Source organism: Chanos chanos, chromosome 3 (genome assembly GCF_902362185.1).
Source record: "Chanos chanos chromosome 3, fChaCha1.1, whole genome shotgun sequence".
Taxonomy (NCBI): Eukaryota; Metazoa; Chordata; class Actinopteri; order Gonorynchiformes; family Chanidae; genus Chanos; species Chanos chanos.
In genome coordinates, this window is record NC_044497.1 from 22,247,534 (window position 1) to 22,261,162 (window position 13,629).

At 39.9% G+C, this 13,629-nt stretch overlaps 1 protein-coding gene across 1 annotated transcript in view; it reads right to left on the bottom strand.

The window, feature by feature from the left end:
- LOC115808062 (carbohydrate sulfotransferase 11) overlaps window positions 1-2,016 on the bottom strand; it is a 44,909-nt gene extending 42,893 nt beyond the window's left edge. The window contains exons 1-2 of the mRNA XM_030769312.1: window positions 1,902-2,016; window positions 1,560-1,717 (exon numbers count right to left, since the gene is read on the bottom strand). Coding sequence (XP_030625172.1) covers window positions 1,560-1,653 — 94 coding nt within the window. The 5' untranslated portion in view covers window positions 1,654-1,717; window positions 1,902-2,016. The remainder of the gene's footprint in view (window positions 1-1,559; window positions 1,718-1,901) is intronic.
- Between the last annotated feature and the right edge of the window lie 11,613 nt (window positions 2,017-13,629).

Consider the following 13,629-nt stretch of genomic DNA (forward strand, 5'->3'; position numbering starts at 1 on the left):
AACAGTGTGTATTTTCATGTAACATTTGTGGTGAAAAAAATGTCAGAAGGAACTATTGGCCCCCGAGCATCTTCACTTTATCAAATTTGGCCCTCTTTGCAAAAAGTTTGGACACCCCTGTGTTAGGTATTAGGAGAGTAGGTGCTCGGAAGAGGCGAGTCTTAGCGTGGTAAAGTTGGTTTTATATTCGCATATTCGCTTGATAGTCGGCGGCCGTTTAAGGGACCGTCTGCAGATTACACATTTCATGGATATTTGCTTTTTCACATGCTCGTTGGTATTAAAAGAATATTCACTGAAAATTAATAAAATCAACTTTACACCTCTTCAACATTCTAGTGATTCCAAAATGAAGGAACTGACTTCCCACAATGCATATTTAGAAGAAATTCCCTGTTTCAGGAGGTTTCTTAGAGAAATATTCACTAAAAATTCATAAAATGACTCTCTCATTCTCATGGCCGTAGTAGCTCGACATTAGAGTGTATCACTTACTACAGGTGAGAATTTATCGAAAAGTGAAATTACTAGTAACTAAAGAGTTACTAATGAGAAAAAGTCTTTTAGTTCATGTTTAGTGAATATTTTTCAGAAATAAATGACTCTTGCTTCCATGCATGTTGACCTTTCTCAAAAACCTCACCTGTAGTAAGCAAGACACTGTTATTGTGAAGTACTACAGCAATCAGAATGAGAAAAAATCTTTTAGTTGATGTTTAGGCCTAGTGAATATTTGTCAGAAATAAATGACTCCTGCTTTCATACACATTGACCTTTCTCAAAAACCTCCATGTAACTAGACTTTTCAGGAAATTCTCATTTGTAGTGAATATTTTAAAACCAACTGTCATGTCAGAAATGTCATCCATGAAATGTATAATTTGCAGACGGTCCCTTACATAGACGTAGCTACTCAAGGTATAATGAAAGTATCCTGAAGCTGTTTTTGGATAAAAATCGATAGCGACAACAAAAATTGTTATTTTCTTCTCACACACCACATTATAGTGTACTGTCCATGACTTCGAACCTGTAATTAAGCTGGAGTGTTTTGTCGTGTCCGAATTTAAGAAAGCTTAAAACCGAATATCCAGCGAATATCCCAATCTAAAACCAACTTTACCATGCTGTGAGTCTTTACGATAACCGCAATATGTAACTAAAATTACACAGCCCTGTACACCGTCACAACTCAGTCAAGTTTAGCCACAAGGAGTGGAGCAAGGCTGTAGCGTGGTTGTTAGACAGCAACTGACTACTTACATTAGTGGAAAAATGTATGAGTCAAACTATTGTCTTTTTAGGATCACACTGAAACAAAATCTATCAATTGCTTGTTAAAACTTGACGATTTTCTATTCTGTTGCTTGAATCTTTTTCTTTTATTTTTGTAATTATCTTGACAGCTGTGTCTGTGTTAAATAATGTTTAGTAAACAAGACAAGACAAAAGAGAACATTTGAAGCAGAACCTTCAAGAATGTTGCGCTACTTTTACGGGCTAAACTACCAGATTTATTTCGGAGACCAGTGGTTTTCCAAAGCTACAGATGAACTTACCTGGTCTGATGTTGCACTGAAGATACAAAATAAGAATGAAGAAAGACCCCACACATGTTGCCACAAACATCCGTCCAGCTGTGTTTTTTCTCATTCTGATTCTCCCAAAGGACAACACCGGACTATCGACTGACGGTGGCCCATGCGAGACAGCTGGTCTGAGAGAAGCTGAAATTACTTTGGGAGTTTCTTAATCACGCGAAAGAGGATACAGAAAACACCCATAAAGTCGCTCTACCAGTAATAGCTCTCTTAACAATTACTACGCCAAGGGTAAAATTTAACGCAATTAAAATGTGTGAACTATGATCATGCTTTTTGTGACAAGTAGAAAGAACTTACAAATCACATCAAAACTATTTTTACATAACATTAGAACGTCTTGTGATAATCTATACGATTTCTGGTCCCAAAGACCATCTCCTCAACGATATTGTTTCCGTTGTCAGACTTCCCCAAAACATGGACGGCACCCTATGAACTTTAAACAATGACGTCACTCATGTCCTCCACTTGCGGAGCAACGTATGGTCAGAAAGAACAGATGGATATGGCGTACGCGCACCAGCACTCCCAAACCTGAATACTGTAGAGAAGCCCAGTGTACTGACAAGAACCCAATGTTCGCGCAAAATAAGGCATCATAATCACAGCCATTTAAAACGCTGAGTCAGAGGTGAATTTCAGAGGGAAAAAAAACTAGCACTTACTGCTACATTCAGACATAATCTGCTTAGACCTCCCACCGAGAATTGCAGAATAAAAAGTGAGTAAGTGATTACTTCATAAGTGTAATGCACTTTTTAGCATCTTAATGCGCTATTATAAAATTATTATTCTAGTGGCATCTAGCGGACTCTTGGCACAGGCATTAATACAAAAAAATAATTTGGTGGCTATCCCGAGTCCAAGATTCATAGAGCACAGTTATCAGCAAAACAAGCATTTGCTTCCTACTGCCAGTTGATTTGCCTTTCTAAAATGCAGCTTATGGCCAAGGTAGCTTAATAGAGGGTTTTAGTATTCGTGTCCAGAGTGACCTATGCCTAACTTTGATGGGATAAATTTGGCTTATTGTGCTGTATTTTTCTATATATTTATGAAATGAAATTGGATTAAAAATGTAAGAGATAAGAAATCAAAAATACATAAGACTACAGAAGTTACACTAACTAAACAATATGTGTGGGCATACAACAGTGAATGCTGCACACTAGCTATTGGATACTTATTGAAGATAAGAGAGTTATAATGTTAATATAAACTGATACTCTAGAATTCCAAAGACAAAAGAGCTTGGATTTGTGCTATATTGATAATACGGCAGAGGCAGGGGTAGCAGTGCATGTACTGTTGTATGTATCTACACATCCAAATGAGAAAAATACTGAAAGCAAAGGAAATGCTCAATGCTTAGTTACTGCCAGCTTAAAATCTACATTTCAGTTTAAAAGGTGTACTGCTTAAAATGTCAGTACTTTAGCATAGCATTGGTGAATTTGTATTTAGGTCCTTCACACTTCACTGGCATCTAGAACCTATAAAATCACCTGGGCTGCAGACTGATGAGAACAAGGCAGGCTGACTCTAGCCCCAGTTTGCATTTAAGATAAAATAACGAAAAAAAAAAAAAAAAGTTATGTCGAAAGGTGTACACTGATCAACATATACAACATACATCATACAACATATAACCAATTTTAAATCAAACGATTATAATTATGCTAAGGTAGATTTACAATGAACTCTTTGGCTCTTTAGGCCAGGAGAACAGGAGAATTAATCCCTAACTGTAATGTTCAGTCCTAAGACTGAACTCTTACCCATAAGACTTAAGCCAATGCTTCTCACAAAGCCTTATGTAGGGTTCAGAGATGGTTAATGGAGAACAGATTGTTTACATTACTGATGATGAAACTGTTGAACTCACTGTTAAACGGCTTCCAGTGCTGTTTATACCCTGTATCTTTTTATGTGTAAATAACACAAATCTATAGAGATGTGATCTTTTTAAACAGAATCACACTAAACTAATAACTAAATCCAGCCCACTTTTCAGAATCTGGATTTTAATTCACTCCATTACACAAAAACATAACTGATAAACAATCAAGTCAAGTCAAGCTTTACTGTCATCCGGCCATATACAGTGCAGCACACAGCGGAGACGAAATGACGTCCTCCTTGGACCAAGTTTAAGGTTTCAAGTTTTATTGTCATTTACTAGATAACAATGTGGACATCATTATCAGTAATGTAATTCTTGGGCTTGGGGCAACTTGCACAATGTAGTAAGTAGTTAATAATAAATAAATAAATAAATAACAAACAATAAAAGGTAAATATAAAGGTAATATAAAGAGATATATAAAAAAGGAACGTGTATATATATACACACACACACATATGCAATAAATAGATAGAGGAAAGAAATGTAGAAATATTAAAATATAAAAATGTAAGAGTAGAAGAATATAAGAATATGCAGTGGATGTACAGTCCCTGAGTGAAACAGTTTTAAAGTGCATGTGCAACAGTATGTGCAACAGCATAGACAGTTGTGGTGTACACAGTAGTGAATTGAGTAGATGAACAGTGCAATATTGAGTGGGTATGCAGTGCAATGTAATGTAGACAGTTATCAGTCTAAGGGTCCAAGCAGTGTGTGCATGTGTCAATGGTTCAGTAGTCTGATTGCTTGGGGGAAAAAGCTGTCTCTGAACCTACTGGCACGGGTCTGGATGGCAGGAGTGTGAACAGTCTATGGGTGGGATGGCTGGGATCAGCCAGGATCCGCTGTGCCTTCCTCCTGCAGTGCTGCCTGTAGAGGTCCTGGTGAGGCGCTGTGCTGATCTGACCACCCTCTGCAGAGCTCTGCGGTCGTGAGCGGTGATGCTGCCAGTCAGGATACTCTCTATAGTACAGCTGTAGAAGTTCGTGAGTATCCTGGGGTCCATCCCGAACCTTCTCAGTCGTCGGAAGAAGAAGAGCCACTGTCTTGCTGTTTTCATGACCAATCCTGTATGGTGTGACCAGCTTAGATCCTCGCTGATGTTATCCCCAGGAATCTGAAGCTGCTGACCCTCTCCACTGCTGTTCCCCCGATGTGGATGGAGGTGTGTCCCTCTCCCTGCAGTTTCTTGTAGTCCACGATCAGCTCCTTGGTCTTGCTGACATTGAGCAGGAGGTTGTTGTCCTTACAACACGATGTCAGGGCTCTCACCTCAGCTCTGTAAGCAGACTCATCACCGTCAGTGATGCAACCGATGATGGTGGTGTCATCGGCGAACTTGATGACAGTGTTGGAGCTTTGTGAGGCCGTGCAGTTGTGGGTGAACAGGGAGAACAGCAGGGGGCTGAGCACACATCCCTGGGGGGCACCAGTGCTGAGTGTTAATGTGGAAGAGGTGACGCTGCCAATCCTTACTCCCTGGGGTCTGCCTATCAGGAAATCCATGATCCAGCTGCACAGGGAGGGGCTGATGCGCAGGTCTTGGAGCTTCGTGACGAGTCTGGATGGCACTACAGTGTTAAAGGCGGAGCTGTAGTTAATGAACAGCATCCGCACATAGGTGTTTTTTCGATCCAAGTGTGAGAGGGTGGTGTACAGCGCGAGTGCTATCGCATCATCTGTGGACCTGTTTGGCCTGTAGGCAAACTGGAGTGGGTCCAGTGTGGTGGGCAGGGAGGATGTAATGTGAGTTTTGACTATACGTTCAAAACACTTCATCACGATGGAGGTGAGTGCTATTGGGTGGTAGTCATTAAGGCAACTCACGTTTGTTTTCTTCGGGACTGTAATGATGGTGGTCTTCTTGAAACATAAGGGGACTACAGACTGTTGCAGGGAAAGGTTGAAGATGTTCGTGAAGACATCTGCCAGTTCGTATGCACATGCTTTGAGAGCGCGGCCCGGGATATTGTCAGGACCAGGAGCTTTACGTGTGTTTACCTTTCTGAAAGATTTAGACACGTCTGCTTGAGATGTCTGAAGTGGGCAGTTGTCCTGTTCTAACAGTAGGACCGGTTTGGTGTTGTTCTCAAAGCGAGCATAGAAGGAGTCCAGGGGGGTATTTCAGAAAGCGGGTTTAGTGAAAACTCTGAGTTTGTTAACCCTGAGATGAAGGAAACTCTGGGTTTTCCGTTTCAGAAAGCGAGGTAACTCAAACTCTGGCTCAGTTACCGTGGTAACTGACTCTGTGAACCTAACCTGCTCGCTGGCAGGTTTTCTTCAACAAACCCTGAGTTTCTCCCTAGCTCCTCCCTCCGACTGAACCTGAAGCATCTGTCAAACATGGCGTCTCCTTTCGTCGCTAACCCGATCGATGTTGAAACCAAATTAATTCACATAGCCTTACGTCGGGAGAGGATTTTGAGACCCCGATTAGATGTATTATCATTCCCTGATGACTACGTAATCGAGCGTTACCGTTTTTCATCACAATCTATCATTTATCCGAACAACTGCGGCCTACTTCTCTAATATTACACGCCGTGGAATTCTTGCTGTCAGATCGGAGCAAGTTCTTTGCTCTTCCTTTTTTTTTTTTTTGCGGACGGGAGTTTCCTTTATAACACTGGCGACGCCGAGTATAATTGGGAAAGCAACTGTTTGTAGAGCCGTAAAAAAGTGTCCCTTGTACTTAAACGGCTACTGCACATTTTCCTAGTGTCAGACCTCTAAGGACCATCAAAGAGGAATTACACAGGATTGCAGGTGCGTGATGTGGAATCATTCAGTTAAAGGTAATGATATTTTAAATTATATCGTGTTCATGACATTCTGCTGCGACCTCAGACTGGGATCAGTCGTTAGTTTTTATGTTGTAGCGTTTCCCAGTGTCATGGGCTGCATCGATGGCACACAGAACCCTATCACTGTTCCTTCAGTTAATGAAGTTGACTATGTGAATAGGAAGTCTCTCCACAGCATTAATGTGCAGGTAACTGACTATTGTCTTACAATAACAAAGACTATACATCACAATAAACTGCAACTAATATCTCATTCTCTGCACCGTCAAGATCATATGTGATGCAGTGCACTTGATCACAAGTGTTGAAGCCAGTGGCCCAGCTCCGTGCATGATATACGAATGTATCATTAGTGTACCCTGAGCAACAGATTTGCACATGGTAAGTAAAGCTTTGCACAAATACCATTCCTTGTCTCCCTCTTTTAACACCCTTAAAATGTATCCACTATATAATTACAGGAGAGTTTGATGGCCACCTGCTTGGTGACAGAGAGTACCCATGCCAGCCCTCTCTGTTGAGCCCTTACCCTGAGCTGGGCCCCCAACAACGTTCCAGTGTGGCCCACTGCAGGACTAGAACCTGGGTTGAGATGACAGTAGGCATGCTCAAAGCCCGGCTCCAGTGTCTGCGTAAACTCCGGGTAACCCCAGAGACGGCGTGTGACATTTTGCAATGTGTTGTTCTCCATAATAATATTGCCACAATTAGAGGAGAGCAGCACCCTGCCGCACAGATGAACAATCCTGAGGAAGACAGTCCCATCCACCCTGCAGATGTCCTGGATGGAGGAGCCATCCGAGAGAATTTGCCAAAAACATTTCAAAAATTAAGATACCACCACCCCCGGCAGTCAAATAAAGAAAAATCAGTCACATTTTATTTGATCTTCTTTATTTCCTACAAATGCAACACTTACTATATTTAGATTGTTCCAACAATTAACAATTCACCTGTGACCATGTACCCACCTCTAACTGCTGTTCCAGTAATTGAATTTCAAGATAGGCCATTTAATCTGCCACTGCAAGTGCATCATTTCTCAGTCAGTTTTAGCCATTTTCCTCCTTAATTCATAACTGAGAAAACATAAGGATTACATTAAATTCTACAGATCTACATGCAGAATTAACCTGGCATTTATTGAACATCTCACTGTGTCAGTCTGTGCTGTGGAGGTTGATGGACTCTCCTGGTAATGCCCAGTCATGCTCTGTTAAAAAGGATAAGAACATGTCATCCATTCAATGTGCATTTTAAACTCAAAATTCCACACAAGAATGTAAAATCATTTTAATAGGGAGAGAAATATCAGTAGCTACCATACATAATATTAATGTAAACCACAGAAGGCCTTTCTGAATCCCACTGTGGCAGCAGACAAAGTGTATTCATCATCATCCTGTTATGAAGAGCTTTCTGTTTCAGTATACTACTATAATTGGCAAAATCTCTGGGAGTATTTACAGCCCAAATGTTAATCTGCTAAGCAGGATATTAGGCGAGAGGACATTTGCGTGTCTTAAAACAGCATTCTGATGGGGGTTAAAGCTGCTCCAAGTTGAAATAGCCACTGAATAACATTTACTTGGTTTAATATGTCAAATATGATTAAAGCCAAAATTAGTAACAATCATGAGCCTATAGGCCTAAGCAAAATGTGTCTTACCTGTTTGAACAATGTTTTTATATTTCATTTTCAGTGGCTGCCAAGTGCGCTTTGTGCCCATGGGATTGCTCCTGAAAGAAAATAGAATTTTATTCAATCACATTCCACCTGTAATATTAAAAGAAAGTGTGCTTACATGAATAGACTTCTGCATTCAAACCTACGCATTGACTCGGGCAGCAAGTCTCACCCACGCCAATTATCTCGCCTTTGCCGATGTAGGTGGGAACCGAACACCTTTTTGTTGTGAGGCGACAGCGCTACCAGCTGCGCCACCGTGCCGCCCCAAGTTGTACTCATACTCGCCATAAACAAGTATCAGAATTTCTAACTGCAGCGGGGTGAAGTAAAACGACTTTTGTTTTCGGCGGTTGCCATGGTGAATCGTAGTATCGGAGCTCCATTGATGATGGCTTTTTAGAATTGTCATGCACGCGCTTAACTCGGAGTTAACAGACTCAGAGTTGATCGAACCAACTCAGATCAGCTTTTCTGAAACCGAAAACTCAGAGTGTCCCATCTCAGGGTTCATCAACTCAGAGTTCAGAATTAAACTCAGAGTTTGTTAAACCCGCTTCCTGAAATACCCCCCTGTAGAGTTAGATAATGTTGTACAATAACAACAACCGTATGTTTACATAAACCAGAAGTATAGCACCATGTTCAGCATTCAGCAGCATATTCACACATGCAAATCTTGTATTGGATATTTAAACAATTAATTGATAAATCACCACAAAGATGACAGAACAATAAGATGCGCTCACAAAATGAGCCCAAAAGGCTTTGTGTTCACAAAGGATTGACAGCAAGGTTTGTGACAGATTTATAGATCTCTTTAAATTACTTAACTAAGGGACCAAAGAAGAACACATTCTTACATTACAACAGTCACAAATGCATCTAGAAAGCATTGCCTGATGATATGACCCATTGTTTAAAAAGTGGCCATTTAAGACAGCTATAAACCCAAAGAACGCAACACAGTCCTCATTGCTTCAGATTACTTATTTGCATGCTTGCATTATGAAAAAACAAAAAAAACAAGTCCAAACTGATTGTGCTTAGCTCGTTTTGAATTTTTCACTCTTCATTCTACATGGTTTGGGAATTACCATAAGAGGATTATGAAATTTGTGATGAAACAGCTAGAGAAATTCCTTTCATCTTTCCTTATAGCCACAGGTAAAGCAGTACACCTTTGAAAGGGATTTGCTTTGGCTGACTCTTTTTCAGATGATAATCATTGTTCTCTAGCAGCACACACATGCATGCGCGCACACACACACACGCGCATGATACATCAACAAATCCACCTATGTACACAGTTCACAGTGTGGATTAGAACTGCACCAGTTTTTACAGTCCCAGACTACGAAACAGTTGTTCTGTCCTCTATAGTGTAATTCATAATCAAAACTTGACATCAGAGTTCATTATGTCACGTGAAGACCAGAAATGCCTCATTTTTATTGGTCACTGATTGGAGACATTTGCTGATGCTTAGACCTAGATGCACTAAGTTGCCTTGAATGGGTCCTTAGTTTCCTCCATTCGTATGGCTGTTTTCTACTGTGATGGGGCAGTGCCTTGCTGTAATGTTATCCCATATGTGGTGTTTGGTTTTTTTTCAGACATGTGTATGACAAAACAAATGAAGAGGGCCAATGACCAGTTTGGTACTTGATTTTGTTACCTGAATCCTCTTGTTATCTCTTGGGAGTGCTGATGTGTATTCCACGTGTGCCTCTCCTGTATGCTAGCACTCTCACAGCACCTGTTCCTATAACATCGTCTGGTAATTTCATCAGAAAAGCTGATTATAGTAACTCTTTCAGTCATAGTAACAGAACAGTTGTGCTCCTTGGCTTCATATAGCTTGTTTTATGCCATTGTATTGGTAGCTGTCTGGAGGTGAAGCCACAAGACAAATCTTACAGAATTTAGAAGAGAAAAACAGGTCCAAATTTTCTGCAGTGGAGTAGAACGCCTGCCTTTCACTCGTTGTATTTCAGCTGCATGAAGGAACCCTTGGAATTTTGCAAAGGTGTCATTCCATACCAACTCACCTATGCCCTCCAGTTGATGTCATGGATTTTCTTAAAAAAAAATTCACGTGGAAACTTGTATTAAATTCATGGGACTTCGCAAAATCCTATAGCTCTACTCCAAATACTTTTTTAGTTATGAATTTTTGAAGTTAAATTTCCTCATTTTTGCGATTTTTTGTATGTGTGTTCTAAGCCACACCAATTGCTTGTTTTTCAGTGGATCGTGTTGGAATTTGTACTGAACACCCAAGAAACCCTAAGGATAATTTGCAACATGTATTCATTTAAATAGTTGTTGTGAATGTTTTACAGTAATCAAATTAATAAAAATGAAATTTTTACCAGAACGAAGAATCTTTCATTTTCAGAAATTCATATCTGGACTAGTATTCTCTGTCTTGGAACCAAATTTTGATTCTGTGTTGTATTAATATAGTTCACATCTAGAAGTTATTTGACCCTGCATAAAAAAACTGAGTGCCATAGATCTGGCTAAATATAGCTCCGGAGCTGAAAACCCCACTTTTTAAGATATTTTAACTGTATGTTTTCCCAGGGAGGATTATTCTAATTTCCCTGAAAACTTTTTATAGGAAAGTGTTAAAATTCATTACAGTTATATACAAAAATTAAAGATGTCATATTACTCCTTCATCATTAAATAATTTTCTGTAAACGAGCATTTCTTGTGCTTGTAACATAGTGGACAAAGCCAGAGAAACACGAAACATTAAATGTTAAAAATGGAAATTTTATTGAAGCTGAGAAACACAAACATCATTGTCAGTCTAGGCATACAAAATTTCAAGTTATCAGCATATTCACACTGTATGGCAAAATTGCTGTCAGTTATAGCATGAAAAAAAATTCATTTTTTTGTGATGGCCCAGTTTTCTTTCATCATTCTTGGACAGGTAGTATTGTTTTCCATTGCTTGTAGTTGGGGGATCAATGAAGCACAGCACTTCATGAAGAGGTACCCAACATGTATTCCCTCTTACAGGCCAGTGGAAGGATTTTGCTGTTTTGGTGTATACCAAAAATCCTGAACTCAATTGCTGATGCTGAGGTTGATGTTTTCAGTACTTGAGCTGTGAAAGAAGTTTTGTTTCCAGAGTTTGCAGAGTTTTCTCAGCAGTTGGAATGTAACAGTGGTAACTACGGGTGCCACTGACTGTTTTTGCATTGAGATATCTGGATTTCAGTTGATCATCGTGCTAAAGTACATCCTCACTTGAAACAAAGAAGAGCTTCACATTTTGTATGCCGCAACATCCCCAATCATACAGCTGTCTTGGAGTAAGTATGTGGCCAGTGGTAACAGCCTGGAGACTAGCTTTTGCTGCTTCTCGTTTTATGGTGGCCCCAATGCCATCACAGGCATTCTTACTGTGGCTGGTGGCAAAGAAGTGCCACTCAGCTTCAAGACCAAAGTCTTCCTGGTGATGTACAAGATTGCTGAAGTTCTTAAAATTTTTGTACTGTGACGCAGCACCATCTGAAAAGTAGTACACTTTGGAAAGATTTGGACATATTTCTCGCAGGTACAAAATAGTTTCCCATTGAAAACAATGCACTGATGTAGTAGAATGTTGTAAATGATCTCTGATTACACACATGCTGATGTGACAGGTATCACCATTGTCATCTTTATAATAGGCCACAAAGGTATGGAGAGTGACCTGAGAGTTTTCCCAATTAAGTCCTTGGGCTGCATCTTGGATCAGAAAACCATAATTTTCTGCAAAATCCAAAAGAACCACAGCTTCATTTTGGTGAATGTTCTCCTTTAACTGAGCCAAGTATGATGATTAGTGCTTTGGAATGAAATTACTTGTCAGTTTCAATCAAAGAAAGGCAAATGAAAAGACAGCTTACTACAAGCTTACTACAAGGCTTGATCAGGAATTGCACACAGGATAACAGCTTGAGACTGAGCAAAGAACTAAAGAGAACAGAAGACTTAGGCTGTGTCCGAAATGCCATACTGTGTACTGCATACTGCATACTAGCCCAGTATACACTGTGTACTGCACACTACTCCCCCACCCAAATATACAGTATGTATGCAAGTATGAGAACTTGCATGTAGATTCACATTTACATTAAGAACAGGCTCAACAGGTATCACACAGAGATCAACAATCAGCATAGTGCAAATATCTACCTATGAAATAAAACCACTGAATGTAATATTACAGTCAGTGAAAACTATGAAAAATGAGCTATTTTCAGAAAATTATTTAATGATGGAGTAATATAACATCTTTAATTTTATATATCTATATCTGCAATGAATATTAACACTTTCCCATAAAAAAATTTCAAGGAAATGAGAATAATCCTCCTTGGGAAAACATACAGTTAAAATATCTTAAAAAGTGGGGTTTTCAGCTCCGGAGCTATATTTAGCCAGATCTATGGCACTCAGTTTTTTTATGCAGGGTCAAATAACTTCTAGATGTGATAGAAGTATATTAATACAACACAGAATCAAAATTTGGTTCCAAGACAGTGAAAACTAGTCCAGATATGAATTTCTGAAAATGAAAGATTCTTCGTTCTGGTAAAAAATTATTTATTTTTATCAATTTGATTACAACAAAACATTCACAATAACTATTTAAATGAATACACTAATGAAGGCTGAGACACTAATGAATTAGGCATTCTGATCTCATTTTAGTGTACGAATTTTTAGAAAGACATAATTAATTAGTGAAAAGTTAAGAAAAGAAAAAGACTCTCAACCACAAGATTAGGAGGCATTTTATGGGGCCCTTGGTACCTTGGGGTCCAAGGCAATTGCCGACCCTTGCCTAATGGCAAAGTCTGCCTCTGGTTGCTTTAAACTATTTATTAGTATCCTACCAGACCAAATTAGAAGAAGGAGAAGAAATAAGACGTGTTTTATTAGTCACACACACACACTAGTAGTGAGCAGTGAAATGGAGCCTCTGGATTTAACCCATCCTAACACCAGTGAGCACAAACACCCCTAGGGGCTAGGAGCAGTGGGCAGCCACAGGTGCCAAGGGACCAACTCCAGTTCTTTTTGCCAGTGCCTTGGTCAAGGTCACTGACAGTAGTATTAATCCTAGCCTACTATACATGTCTTTAATGGTGGGAGGAAACCAGAGCACCCAGAGGAAATCCACACAACATGCAAACTCCACACAGAAAGGACCTGGGATGGCCAGGATTTGAACCCAGGGTCTTCTTGCTGTGAGGCAACAGTGCTAACCACTGAGCCACCATGAATTTGGCCACAACCAAATTAGGCTTACAACCAAAAGAGTACAAGCAATGAAGAGTCCTGCAGGTTAAGTGCAAAGCTGAGAGAGTGAACCCAAAAGACAGGCACTAATGGAGGTGTCAGTTTTTGCTCTCTACACAGATCCCAGCAGCTGTGACAACTGGCCCAGACGTAGTGGTTGGCAAATAAGTGTTTGCCTGTTCCAGTAGAGGCCTGCACGCAACAGAGGAAAACAACGTCAGCAATAGCACAAACTGAAATGAGACTGGACTATAACAGTAAAACTCCATGAGAATTCATTGGGCTCATGTTTAGTGAGCTGACAGTAACACCCATGCA